General features: G+C 32.3%; 1 protein-coding gene across 1 annotated transcript in view; it reads left to right on the top strand.

The window, feature by feature from the left end:
• Positions 1 to 9,812, top strand: part of LOC132565292 (phospholipid-transporting ATPase ID-like) — a 33,107-nt gene extending 23,295 nt beyond the window's left edge. Inside the window, exons 12-23 of the mRNA XM_060229931.1 lie at positions 424 to 586; positions 946 to 1,025; positions 1,304 to 1,405; positions 1,664 to 1,783; positions 2,197 to 2,294; positions 4,006 to 4,184; positions 5,322 to 5,605; positions 5,980 to 6,163; positions 6,801 to 7,024; positions 7,473 to 7,556; positions 8,388 to 8,633; positions 9,222 to 9,812. Of these exons, the coding sequence (XP_060085914.1) occupies positions 424 to 586; positions 946 to 1,025; positions 1,304 to 1,405; positions 1,664 to 1,783; positions 2,197 to 2,294; positions 4,006 to 4,184; positions 5,322 to 5,605; positions 5,980 to 6,163; positions 6,801 to 7,024; positions 7,473 to 7,556; positions 8,388 to 8,633; positions 9,222 to 9,812 (2,355 nt within the window). The remainder of the gene's footprint in view (positions 1 to 423; positions 587 to 945; positions 1,026 to 1,303; positions 1,406 to 1,663; positions 1,784 to 2,196; positions 2,295 to 4,005; positions 4,185 to 5,321; positions 5,606 to 5,979; positions 6,164 to 6,800; positions 7,025 to 7,472; positions 7,557 to 8,387; positions 8,634 to 9,221) is intronic.
• Positions 9,813 to 15,276: the final 5,464 nt, after the last annotated feature.

The following is a 15,276-nucleotide window of genomic DNA, read 5'->3' as shown; positions in this document are numbered from 1 at the left end:
GGATAAATACGGTAAATACTAGTAGGGGTTAACAGAAATTAGTCCGGAAGGTGAAGTTTTACCTTTGACAGTAAACCCCAGGGAGCCAGCTGAGGGATTACCCCTTATTCCATGTAGGGGATGGGCTTATAAACACAGCAATGTTGAATTGTGATTGTCCATGATTGTATGAGGGGTTTTATTACCAGGAATCAGCTTATTAATGGATGGTAACCTGGATTAGAGTGTTCTGTTTATTCCCCTGCCATATTATGGAGAGTGTTAAGTCAAGGTCAACATTGCTTTTTATAGAATTATGTAAATTTGGAGGATTTATATTTATATTTTTTGTAATTTTGATAGGAAAACTGGGAAAAAAAGAAAATTCCAGTTTAATCTTTTATTTTTCATTTCTTGTTATGCTTTCTTTTCTTTTTTTTACAGCATACACCAAAAGTTGACTTTTCAGATAACCCTTATTATGAACCGTCTTTTGATTTCTACGACTCTCAACTCTTGACAGCCATACGCAATGGAAACCCGTTGGCATATAGGTTTTTCTACATCCTGGCTCTTTGTCACACTGTCATGCCAGAGGTGAAAGATGGTAAGTTTTACTGATGTTAACAATTCTTAATAAGTTTTTGATAAAATGTCTTTGTACATTTACTTTTTACATGTACTCTCAGTATAACCTGTCTAATCTAACATGTCGGACACCAAATATTTTTAAAATTAACCGTTCTAATCTGACTTTTTGTCAGCCACAATATATTTTTCAGATTAACCTCTCTAATCTGACATTTTGTGGGACACTACATATTTCTCATATTAACCTCTCTAATCTGACGTTTTGTGGGACACTACATATTTCTCATATTAACCTGTCTAATCTGACATTTTGTGGGACACTACATATTTCTCATATTAACCTGTCTAATCTGACACACTGTTTGTTTACTCCAGGTAATCTGGAATATCAGGCACAATCACCAGATGAGGGAGCCTTGGTTGGTGCTGCTAGAAACTTTGGCTTTGTCTTCAAGGTATGTCTATTCAGAAAAAAACATTTATATCCATTAGATTACTTACATACCTGGTACATACAACTTAAACCTTGTTATATCACCTGTAGGTAAATTTATGTCTTTCATTTTCCTTCTGGAGATCTTTCATAAACCCATTAGTTTTATACCTGAGGTTGGGGGGGTAATTCTGGACAAGCAGTGTTTGATATCACAATTTTGAGAAGAACAATGACTAGAATCAGTTTTTAAGTTTTCCTGATCATGCACATCATTTTTTCTCTGTGTATTATTTCCAGTCGCGGACACCACAAACTATTACCATTGAAGTCATGGGTAAAGAAGAAGTGTATGAACTTTTATGTATCCTTGACTTTAATAACGTCCGGAAAAGGATGTCCGTGAGTATCTGTAATAAATTATCTAAAATCTGATATTTACAGTGAAGAGTACTAACTAGGATTGGTGTGATTAACTGTATGGGTCTTCATTTTCATTTTATTTTGCACAGTTTTTGTATAAACTATGGAACAGCTTTTTTCTTTTCCTTTTAGCAAAAAAAAAAAAAAAATAAATAAATTCTGTTCTAATTACAGAATTTTAATTGTTTTTCTTTTTCTTCATTTCTAATTGATGTTTTATTGTTTTGATTTTTACAGGTTATTGTTAAGAAAGATGGGAAAATTACGCTGCTGTGTAAAGGTGCAGATTCTGTTATCTACGAGAGATTGGATTCGAGCTGTGATAATGCCAAAGAACTTTGTACTCATCATTTAAATGTATGTAACATATATTACTGGTATTTTGATAGCTTGTTTAGGATGAATTCTTTAACACTTGGACATGGAATTTAAATTGATTCAAGTTTTAGAGTGGAGATAACACAAATTATTCATTTTACCCACGTGTCAGGATATAAAATTTAATGAGCGAAAATCTCATTTATTCTTGTCTGATTAGTTAATATTGGATCTTGTTTTGCCACAGAAAACAGAGACTAGAGAAGGCACTAATGCAAGCAATTTTAGCAACAAAAATTAATAATTGATTGATAATTATATTTGATCACATTTGGTTCCTTCATTTTCTGTAATTACCAGTATGATGGTAGTGATTGCTTTTGGGAAATCCAGATTGCTTCTTTAGACATCAATCACTGCTAGAAATGGTTAACCAAACATTCTCTTTACAGGAATTTGCTCAGGATGGTCTCCGAACACTATGTCTGGCTGAAAAACAAATCCCTGAAAATGTTTGGGAGACCTGGAAAAAGAAACACCATGAAGCAAGGTAAAATCTATTTTATATACTGTAAATCTTTTTTTTTTGAGTGGAATTCATTTTTGTGTTAATACATAAGGAGAGCTTATCACAAATTAAAATCCCTCGCAGCCATTTGTACAGAAGTAATTCTTACTGGCCTCCATGCTGATTTGGATACCAATATCAGAGTCATTATGTCTAATAGCCAATTAATTGGAAAATTAAAACTTTTTTAGATCACTGTTTACAACATCATGTATTTTAGAATATGTCTGCAGAGGTAAGTTTGCAAAATAAAGGAGAGTGATTTACTGTATAGAATATAGATAATTAACAGTTCCTGAAATGTGACACCAGTCTGTGTTCATTTTTTGGTCTCTGGTCCATTGAAAGCCATTTAATTAAATCACCCGGGTTCCTTTTATCATCAAATTGAAGAAACTTTAAAAAAAGCTATTGATGATCCTCAGAAAGTAAAATCTTTGCCCGTATTTTGCACCAGGAATATTTCCTTGAAGGATTCTCATCAAACTAAACACAAATAATCTCGGACAAATTTCATTGTCGAGGTTGTAAGGTCAAGGTCAAGGTTATTGTGTTTTCATTTTTAAATTAATAAATCTTCAAAGCGCAATAGCTTGTGGGGGCTTGTAGGGGATATCTAATCCTTTAGCAATACTTAGTATGGTTGTTTTAGCTAAAATTATAGCTGAAAACCTGACTAACTATATTATAGTTGCAAAGAATTATCGTGCCAATTCCCATCACACTGTTTTCGACTTTAGTGGATTGTAGTACGGTTGAAAAAAATGGCTGGATTCCTTAATATCTTAATAAAAATATTGGGTATGAAATCTTTGGTAAGCATTCATTGTCAAACTGTCTAATTAAGTGAATTAAAAACTTAGTTTAGATACACAATGAAGAAGTATAATGCTACACTTAAGTATCTATGGGAAGTCACTCACAGAAAATGTAACCTAAGTGTCTCGCTGTTTTATCAAAGTTGAATAGTTCAAGTGTCCAGTGTTGGTCTTACAGGAAATGATCATCCTGTACACAGCAGTTGATGCATTATGGAAGACACTCTCTGGATCAAGGGCATCTCTTATGAGATATAGGGTTTCAACTTAAACTCATTGTAAAACTAAAACTTTGTAAAGTCAGTCATTTAGACTTCTACTAGAAGCCATTAAAGGCTTTTATCAGTGGTATTCAATAAGTAAACAATACACAAAATAATATAAAAACAAATTCAGAGTTTCTACAATGCATTGTTAATATTTTAAAAATACCTTTGTTTTCATTGCAAGAAACAAGAAATATACAATTATTGACCAGTTAAGATGTGAATGCAGGGATTTATTAACCCAAGAAAGTGATATTTCTTCAGGTTGACAGGTCAATATCTGATCTAATATGTGACGACAATCGGAGATTCTGATTGGTCAAAAATTGCAGCACAGGTTACTGGATTGCTATAATCACCTTAATTGCCGGTCAGAGTTTTATATTCACCTCTCATGCACATTTTAGAATAACATTTTAGACTTATGTGGGGTACTTTGACCAATCAGTGTGTAAGCAAATAAATGGCAGACATATAATTACACAAACTATTTTTCAGTTAACACATGTATGGATTTTAATCGAGCATAAGTCAATTATTATTCATTTATCAATTAGTAAACTGAGACTAATTCCCATCATTGTCACTGACACATATATATTTTCACAGTACATCATTACAAGATCGTGAAGCCAAAGTTGATGCCGCTTATGAGGAGATTGAAAAAAATCTCATTCTTATTGGAGCTAGTGCCATTGAAGATAAATTACAAGATGGAGTTCCTGACGCCATCGCTAATTTAGCAGATGCTGGGATCAAAATCTGGGTTCTTACCGGAGATAAACAAGGTAAGGTGGTCTTAAGGGACAATGCCAATATAAACCTGAATCTTTCTATTAAGGTGATGGGAACCTGTTATCCTTAAGCCATGGGGGAAACCTGTAACTGAAATTCTCCTTGAAATACTTTCTTGATTTTTGAAATAAGAACCTTGAGGTCTTCAAAGGGAATCTGCAACTTAATTTAGAGAAGAAATGATAAAAATCATCCTCGACACTTCAGGGTTTTCTGTCACTTTCATTCTCATCATCCCTGGAACATTTCATGGCAACTTGAAGGCACACACAAAGTAATCTGATTGGTCTAGGGCAGGTTTTGAGAGAAAAAAAGACCAATTATGGACTGATACACTCATTTGAAAATTACAGAAAGGAATGATACTCAACTTCAAAGCCAGTACATTATACCATTTTACTATCAGATCTTCAATCAGAAATGATGATTATTTGAAAGAATGAAGTTTTAAGGCCTTCAGGGGAAATCTCCGAGTTCTTTGTGGGGAATCTTTGTTCTTGAGGCCTTCAGGGAGAATCTCTGTTCCTCTGGCCCTCAGACGAAATCTTTGTCCCTGAGGCCTTTAGTGGGATTCTTTTTCCCTGAGGCCTTCAGGGAGAATCTTTGTCCCTGAGGCCTTCAGTGGGAATCTTTTTCCCAGAGGCCTTCAGTGGGAATCTTTTTCCCTGAGGCCTTCAGGGGGAATCTTTGTCCCTCAGGCCTTCAGGGGGAATCTTTTTCTCTGAGGCCTTGAGGGAGAATCTCTGTTTCTGAGGCCTTTGTTGGGAATCTTTTTCCCTGAGGCCTTCAGTGGGAATCTTTCTCCCTGAGGCCTTCAGGGGGAATCTTTGTCCCTGAGGCCTTCAGTGGGAATCTTTTTCCATGAGGCATTCAGTGGGAATCTTTGTCCCTGAGGCCTTCAAGGGAAATCTTTGACCTGCAGACTTTTATTTATAAGTTTTAGGATGCCAAGTGAATCTATGAAATCCTTATGTTTTTGGTAGAATTTATACTCCTGAGACCTTCAAATGATCATAAGATCTTTATAAAGACAAACAAGTTTAGTTCTGTAAATATTATTTCTTATGTCTTTGTGAAATATTAAAGCAAATGTCTGCTGATGAAAATGTAAATCATGTTTACTGTTTCAGAAACTGCTATCAATATTGGTTATTCATGTCGTCTGCTGACCGACGAAATGGAAGACATTTTTGTGATAGATGCTGAATCTTTTCAAGATGTGAAAAAGCAAATGACTGATGCTTTAGATGAAGTGAAAAGAATTAATCGTGAAAAGAAAGAAGCCTCGGAAAGTAATAACGTACAAATTGCAAATGGTGGTGGCGAGCAATTCTACAATGGTGGAATGGGTAACGCTGTCACAGAAGATGACATATGTAACGAATTTGCTCTTGTTGTCAATGGTCACAGTCTGGTGAGTTTTCTTAAAAATTAATATCACATTTTTATGTCTGTACTTAATTCTTTGTAAATCAAAAATTCCACGCTTTTCAATTTTTTGTTTTTTTTTTTTGCCAAGAGGCTGTTTGAAGCACGTAACTTGAATTTCATTATGTATTGTGTAAGTTGGGTTGTGCAATAAATTTTAATATTTTGAGGGTGGGGTGGAGGGGGAGGAAATTGCATTTCATTTTCCAGAAATCAGACACTTTTGAAACTAGTAGTTAGTGAGCGATGATGTAACTGATATTTCATTCAATGCAATCTTTGTAATACATTTTATATTCCTGTTATTTTGGAAACATTTTGTGATCAACATTATCGGGAATTTTTTTATTTTGTGTACAGATCCAAGCTCTCAAGCCAGAGATGGAACAACTACTTCTGGAACTGGGTTGTTCATGTAAGGCTGTCATCTGCTGTCGAGTTACACCACTTCAAAAGGCCCTGGTTGTGGACTTGATTAAACGTAACAAGAAATCCGTCACCCTCGCTATCGGTGATGGAGCGAATGATGTTAGCATGATAAAAAGTGAGTTTTACTTGAAAATTCACTCCTGCTTCCAAAACCTCTTATATTTTGGAGTTCTTATATTCTAGAAATAAATTTTACTACTAGTTTCAGTAATTTTTGTAGCTCAAACCTGTATTATGCCAGACCATGTCACTGCAATTTTAGAATCCACTGTAGTCCTTTCATAAATGTCTACTTTATTAAAACAACTACTTTACCCCAGGACTCCAAATTAAATCACTTCTATCTATGGTTCGGTGTCCTGCCTAATTACTTCTGAGGAAAGCATCAATTAAAGTCTTTATATGGCACCACTGTACAAAACCCGGAGTTCTGGGGTGGATTAGATGTTTTAACTGAACACTCCTCTGTTGTTTGACTCCTCAATAATTTAAGAGGGAAAAAAAATTACCCAGTACCCAATATTTCATTATACTTTGGATCTGAATTGAAAATTTTGAAATATATGAAATCAAATTAATGCTTGAAATCTATGTTTAATATGTTCATAAAACATAAAAATATATAAACATACTCAAATACTTGTATTCATCATAAATCAGCTCTCCTCCCTGGAGATCTCGTTCTCTAGAAATGAATTCCAACCACCAATCTCAAAATCAAATTGAGTTTTTCTAATTCTTTTTGTTTATAGCGGCACACATTGGGGTCGGGATCAGTGGCCAAGAAGGACTTCAAGCCGTCCTAGCCAGTGACTACTCCATATCTCAGTTCAGATACCTCGAGCGTCTGCTCCTCGTACATGGGCGCTGGTCCTACTTTAGAATGAGCAAGTTCCTCAGATATTTTTTCTACAAGAATTTTGCATTCACGTTGTGTCATTTGTGGTTTGCCATTTTCTGCGGGTTTTCAGCACAGGTAAGGAAACATATTTAGATATGTAATCAAAATGAGATTGGAAATAGAATAGTTTTATCTGTTTCCTAAAAGTTTAATATTATTTCTAGCTTGAAATTGAATAACAAAATGAATCATAGTTGAACCTTGATATCTCAAACTAAGCTGGACCATGGGAAGACAGAGTATTAGAGTGAGTTAGAATGTTAAGTGTAAAGATAGGCAGGGACCATAGAAATGTTTGGAATTAAATGGAGACTTTGAGTTATAGTTCAAGATAATGAGGTTCAGCTGTATTATCTATCATATTAAAAAAAGGTTGACTTTCACTGTTTGGTTAAACCTTAGTTTCTATATTTGAAAAAACTGTTTGTTTTTCATTTATTCTTTAAGGACTACAATTCAACAAAGGACTGAGTTTTAATTTGGAAATGCAATTGTGTAAATGTTATAATGATTTATTTTTCAGACCCTGTTTGATCCGTACTTCATTTCCTTCTACAACTTATTTTATACCTCCATGCCATGTCTCTTCATGGCCGCATTCGATCAGGCAAGTATAGTTGTTTAAAGTAAGTCCATTATAAAAACATCACTGAGTTTTATAAAAACACCTTTCTGATGTCTCGTCAAGTATTTCAGTGGTTATTCACTCAATTTCGACCTTTTCATTGCTTTATCAATCTATATATATGTATATTTTGTCAATCTTTCCATCTTAGTAATGTACTTCGTATATCAGGTTTATCCAGCCATAATCCCTATGCTTGGAAATAAGCTCATCCCTGTCTGTTGTTGTGACTGTAAAATACTCAAGTATATTGTTGTCCTGTAATAAGCCCACCTTCTCAGTTCAAGTTAGAATATCTTTTGTTGATTTTGAAGTCTTACTGCAGGAAATTAAGAAGAAGACTCCATCAGTGTATCAGATGTAGGTCATTGTGTCTTTGTTCTTTGATAACTGCTTTGAATGTAAAAGCAGGGAATTATTATTTTTTTATGTTATCTAAGAATTAGAATTAGGGGAAGGAGGTCTTCTTGGGATTGATAATGGGTCAGTTTTAATTGAAAGAATTATTTTACATGAAGCCAAATTCCCAAAATTTGCAATTTACTTAATCAATTCTCTTCCGAAATGAATCATCCAAGCATCCAATCCAAGCATCCATCCTGAACAAGTAAAACAAGCCCTGTGATATTATATTTTGTTCTTCTGGGCTTACTAAAGAGAAAATTTTATTATAATATTTGCTGATATCTAAAATTGATGTTTTGGGATTTTTGTTGATATTTTAACACCTACTATGGTAATTTCTGGCTGTACAAACAGTCAAAGAATGAAGATAAAAATGTCATAATATTTTATGGTATTTATCGTTTGCAGGATGTGAATGAAAGTTATTCACTGCGATATCCCAAACTGTATACCCCTGGTCTGAAAGACATGCTGTTCAACAAAAAGGTTTTCCTATTAGGGGTCAGCGAAGGATTCATCACATCTCTCATCCTCTTCTTTATCCCGTATGGAGTATTCCATTGGGCAACTAACCCATGGGGCACTGACCTCATTGACCATCAGTCGTTTGGGGTCGTAGTCGCGTCCATACTGGTTGTCGCGGTCAACCTACGGGTGAGTTTATTAAAGATATGTTGTGTGTATAAAATCATTAATGACTGATAGATGGAACACTGACCAGAATTATATTTGTGTGCTTTTCAAGGCGATTATAATTTGTTTTGTTGTAGTGAATGATAAGTGATAATTTGAATTATCATTTACATAAAATTGAGCCATGATGCAAAAAAAGAGAATAAAAATACTCTGAATGTTTCGTTAAAAAAAAAATTACAGAAGAAAAAAAGGAAAAAAGATTTTCAAAAATTATATGTTGTTCAATCTGTAAAGGTGTTTTATGAATTTTTTTTGTTTAAATTTGTTCAGTTTTATTTATTTATAAAAAAACACTTTCAAGTAGATACTGAAAGGCAATCTCACAAATTAAAAAACAATGGATGATTTATTATCCCAGTTTCTCAAAACATTTTTTTTCTGGCAGGTAATATATACTGAATTTTTATACCTCAACAAGTTAGAAAAGATTCTTAACTCTCTTCAGAAGGTTCTTATATATGAGAGCCATATAGAAATGTTTATCTAAGTGGAATGATATTGGAGTGTTGGTAGCTATGTGTACTAACTGTTGGTATTATATTACAGTGTGCCCTGGAGACGTCCTACTGGACTGGCTTTAACCATTTTGTGATATGGGGGAGCATTATCCTGTACTTCTGCTTCATCCTCACCATGTACTCCAGTGTGTTTAATTACACTTATATGGGTACCGCCTACCAGGTCTTCTCTACGGCAAACTTCTGGCTTTGTCTACTCCTTACTATCACCGTCCTTCTCGTCCCTGTGGTTGCATATCGTTTTTACTATCTTGATGTCCACCCCACTCTGAGTGACCGTACAAGGCTCAAACAGCGTATGTCCAAATCCAAATCTCGCTCAGGGGACATCGTGATGCGTCGCCAGTCAACACTTCGTCGCAGCACAAGGTCCTTGCGTTCGGGCTACGCTTTCGCCCACCAGCAAGGTTTCGGTGAACTGATCACCAGCGGTTTAAACATGCGACAACGAGTTGAGCAAAGTGAGGCTAAAAGTAATCCAGTACAATTAACTAAAGTCAAACGTATACAAAGTTCGAACTCGCCACGAAATGGCAACAGCACCTCAGAAGGTTCTCATGTGAATAATGTGACGGAACAGGAACATGATAAACATGTCATGTTCAGTGAAAAGCTTTGACAAAACAATCTAAGGGATTGAAATGTTTGGTGAAGAAATCTGTGATTATTAATATTTTACTTTCTTTAAAGAATGTAAAATTGTATTTCCAGTTATTTAGATAACAAGATATATGGAATTCTGTATGTAAATCTTTTCTTCTGACTGAACAGGGAAGAAAATCTTATAGTTTGTAAATGTACTGTTAGATAAATGAATTACAATATTTTGTAAATTCATATTTTGATGTATTGATGGTGCACGATTTTATTATTCAAATTTCTTTTTCACTTTCTACACCCACAATATTTTCTGAGTACTGATTAAATTCACAAAAACACCATGACATATTATGTGCTCTGATATTTCTAAGAAAATTACTTCTCACTCTCAAAATCTGGCTTTTTTATCAGTTATTCATTGAAGGATTTTATTTGGCCTTTTTTTCATACATCAAACGAACAACCATGTGAATGATGTTTATCCATCCATCCATCCGTCCATCCATTTAGGAACTTTCTCCTTATCGGGACCAAAATTTCAGAACTGATCAAACACAATCAATGTCTGATCAGTAGATTATGGAAGGGTCAGAGGTCACTCCTACTAGAGAGGTGTAAAATACTGGTATATACACACATATTCATTAGTTTGGAATTTACATCTTCCATTTAAACAGATTTATTCAGGATTTACAAAATTAACAGCAAACTTTAGGCCCACAATGAATGGACTGGTTTTGGTAGAAAAAATTTTTTTTGCAAAAATATTTTGCAATAAAGCTTTCATATATAGATATATATATCAACATTTAAGAAATGAAAATAAATGCAATCGATAGTTTGACAAAAGCTAGAATATATTTATTCATTCCTACAAATGTCATTGTCAAAGATTTATATAATGTTTAAAATTTTCTCTGTATAAAATGATGAGATGCAAATTTACCTGTATATTTACACAGAATCGAAAATTCTGACAAATGCAGGAAAAAATCATTGTGTACTTTACAAAATTATTTACATTTAACATTTTGTAAATATATATAAAAATAATGGAGGTACCACTGTTCATTGTATATATAAATTTATATATATATATAATTATGGTACCTCTTTTCTGAAAACATCCTATTCTTTATTTTTCCACCAGTTTGAGTGTTGTTCAGTTTATGCAAAATATGTAACTATTCTACAATGCTATTTTAAGCATATATGAGTACAGGTATGATTGATTCTTGTGTATGTTTGGCCATGGTAATTTGTTAAAATCATCGCTTCTTTGCTAGTCATGTTTACTTAATCCAAACGTGTTCATTTCAATTATTTTCTCCTTAACATTTCTGGAGCGATAACTTTTGGTTTATCTATTAACGTAAATGTGTTTATGTTCATGGTTTGCAGATGGAAATTAAATTTTTAAGGAAATGTTTATAAAAATTGGGTAAAGAAAACTTGCTCAAAGGGAGATAATTACATTATTTAGAAAACTTTAAAATAAAAACAAAAATAGGACTTTTAGAAATAGGTCTTCAGCTGTAGTCTTCTTACTGCAAATCAATATTACATTTGATAGGAACATGAAAGTAAATAAGCACTCTTTGAAATAAATGAATCCGATTTAAAATTTATGAAATGAATTTTAAAAAGTATTGAAACCAAATGTTAATTGGTCATTGTGTTGTTGATTGTTGTCCAATGTTTCATGTTAAATGACAAATTCTTAAATGTTAATAAGAATGCTATATGACACAATACCACACTTTAATAGGACTCAAATTATTTGTGTCAAGGCAATTTAAATAGGTCACTGAGTGACAAATCTAATAAATAGGAAAATTAGAACATGCATTACATAGTCAGATGTGTGTATGAAACAGGATTTTAGCAATTAGAAAGAAAATAGTGTTGTAAAAAACTTGGACGATAGACCCAAGATATTTTTTTGTTTTTTCTCATTATACATGTACTTGTTAATAATTAGACTCATCTCAAAAACATTAAAACAACTGTACATCTTTTGGTCTTAAATGTTATCAGAAACATAAATTGATTGTAGCAATCTTTATTTTTTCTGATATTACCATCAGCAAAATAAGGATCATGAATATCTGTGATGACGTGATGAGAAATACTTTATCTGCTGGCAGTTTTGTGGATTCACTTTTAAATGATAGAAAAACAGCTAAATTATTTTTTTTGTCTTATAATTAATTCTAAATCTTTATCATATGTCAAAGTTTGCTACTGCGTATTAATTTTCTATTACGAGAATCTATTTCTAATACTTATTGATGCTGCTGCTTTAGACGTTTACTGTGAAGCTTTCTTATCTTGCCAAAGTTATTTAAAACTTGTCAAGTGTCTGTCAAGGTGAAATGAAAGGATTGTCATGATGTTGGTTAGGTTTCTTTCATTATAAAAACTGTTGCCTTTTTTTCATTGTTATATATGACTTTTTGATGTTTTGCTTAAATATTCCTGTTTATTTTTGTTTTGATATAAACGTTCACCTTTTTAAAGTCTGTAAGAAATTGATGTTTTTGTGACTTTTGCTATCAGGCTGACTTCGACCAATTCTATTACACCTTCAATGTATTATACATGACAAATGTGAGAGACATTTTCTATTTAACAAGATTTCATTTGTTTTATTTCCATTAAATACTAAAAATTTTTTACTAAAAATTGGCAGTTAATTAAAGACATGTGCTGTGACTGAACGGTCGTTTTAATTTCTGTACTGTTAAATGAATACTTCTATTTTTTTCTTCTTTTTTTTTAAAAATAAATTTCAAGTTTAATGTTGTACTTAACTTTAGACATTAGAATATTGAGAAATTGATGATTATAAGCTGTTTGATTTCAAAACTGTCAAAATATCTGTTTGACCTGCAACCGTCAAAAAAAGATTTTTGAACAACAGAACTTTCAACATTTTGTAGAAAACAAGATGCTGCAATGGTTGAGTAGTTAAAATGTCTGACCATCTCTATTACTAGACCCCTATCTCTGGGTTGCTGGTAGAGTAGTCACCAAGTATTGGCCACAGGTCGATGGTTTTTCTCCAGGAACTCTCCTCCACCACCTAACCCTGGCACGTGCTTAAATTAACCTGTCTTTTTATGTCTAAGACATAAAGCAACAGTAAACTAAATTAAGCCAAACTAATAATTTTCAAATTGAATAATGTTTGATTATTAACTGAAAGATGGCATTTCCTTGTCTGTTGGATGTAAGTTACTTTTAAGTCAAATTCTTTTTCAATTCTCACATTGAAATGTGTGAAAAATTAGTTTTCAAAAATTAGGATGTCTTGATATATCAAATTTTATATTGAAAATAAGAAATTATAGAATATTTCCAAATTTTGTCCCCTTACACTGCCGGATAAGGATAACTGATCTCAATAATGCATCACATGTGTATCATGTAGTTGTGTTCTGTTGTTATTCTTTGAATAATTATACACATTCATGAGACATCAGAAATAAGAATTTTTATATATATGAAATGGACATCAGATTTTATGTACGGTATTGTTAAGATGTCAAATAGAAATTATTTCATCAGCGTAATGAAGTTAATTACGTTGATACATATTTTGAAGTTTGTATTTTCCTTTTACTGTGCATATGTTCTGGATGATAAAATCCTCATTGATGACATGAAATGTAATTAGTAACATTAATTATGCTTGGTAAAAGAAATACAGTATGTATCGCCCTTGTAAATTTTTTCCCCATAAAACTTACCTATAACATAACCCAGTAACTTACCACTAAAAATGTACACTAAATATTCACCTGTATGAAAGATCACTTATAGAATTTACCTTATGAAATTTCACTAAGAATTTGCTAATATGTTCACTAAGAGTGAAGTACCTGGAGAAACTCACCAATAATTTATGAACTAGAAAATAGTGCTAGCATTCATAACTACAATCCAAAGACTTTTTACATAAGTATTCTTTTAATTTGTTTATTATGATACTGTTCTGTTAACAATAAGCAAAATATTTTATTGTTAATTTTCATGGAGTTCTGTCCCCTGAAACTAACATAGATCATAGGAAATTCATTTTTTTTTGTTTTTGAGCTGTTCAGAGTGTAGACCATTTGATATTTACAGATGTTGAACGAGGAAAAAAAAGATGATCAAAACTATAATAGGTGGAGGGGATTCAAAAGGAAATTATGGTTTCACTCTGCACGGTACTATGTACATCATCCTTAAAATATATAACACAATATATCAATATATACCAGGTATATATATATATGAAGGCTTTACCTATATGAAAAAATTGAAATACACATGTTTTTATAAATAAAATGTTTTGCTGATAATGTGAACTAAATACTTTGTGCAATTTGTAAATAAAAAGAATTTAGTGTTTGTTTTTATGAAATGTATTTGGTATTCAGACAGATGAATGTTTCTGATTGAGACAAATATTTAAAACCAGTATACTCAATCAAGGGTCAAGGTCATTGATAGAATCTTAGGCAAGCATTCTTAAAACAACTACACTGTGTTTCACATTGATTTTGTATCATTTTTATTCATTTTCTGAATGTCATTCAAAATTTGAAAATGAACATCTAATTGAGAAAAAAATAAATGTTCATATTTGCTTTGATTTTTTTTTTTTAGTCCTACATATTAAATTATTTTATGAATTGAAAGAATATAGTTCATAATCACATTTGTAGTTTTTACTTTCAAAGAATGATAAGATTTTATTTTAGTCGTAAGATAAAGGAAACTTTTTATGAATGGCATACCAGTCAGTAGAAAATGACAAACAAAGTTTTGGTAGTACTGTTTTTCACATTATATAAATGATACTTGGAAACTTAGTGCTTAAAGCTTCATTCTGAAGGGAATTGTGGCAGATTGGACATAGCAGTCCCACAGCATTTTTAAAATTTTTTTTCCTGGAGAGGTTTAGGGATGAAAGGTGGTTTGTTGTGATATATGGGACCATACATACAAACGTATAGTTGTTAACATGCTGAAGATTGTTAACTTGCTAGTTGGCTTTTATATTACGGGTAAACTGAAAACCTTCAAATGAGGATTTATCAAAATTTTTGAAAAAAAATCTTCAGAACCTTAAAGTAAAAAAATCTTTGTTATATGACAATACCTACAAACTAATGAAAGGATATGTTTCATCAAATTTTGAAAAGTGAAAAATATCTAGGAATAAATTATCACATAGTTAGATAATAATTTTTAAATGAAAAATACAATGTGAGGATTTTTTTCCTTTATGAAAAAATGATATTGCAATGTTTGTGTATAAATCAGCTTTAATTGAAGTTTGATTGATGTACAGGTAGCTTTATTGTACATATACATACAGTAATCATATTAGGCTTCACTCGTATGATATTCACAAATGCTCAAATGTTGTTTACTTTATTTAAAAACTTATTTCTTAACTTTCATCAATTTCCAAAGATGCTGAATTTGTG

This window comes from Ylistrum balloti, unplaced genomic scaffold (assembly GCF_031769215.1).
Source record: "Ylistrum balloti isolate Yb309-2 unplaced genomic scaffold, AGI_CSIRO_Ybal_v1 Utg369710, whole genome shotgun sequence".
NCBI lineage: Eukaryota > Metazoa > Mollusca > Bivalvia > Pectinida > Pectinidae > Ylistrum > Ylistrum balloti.
This window is presented reverse-complemented; position numbering and strand designations above follow the sequence as displayed.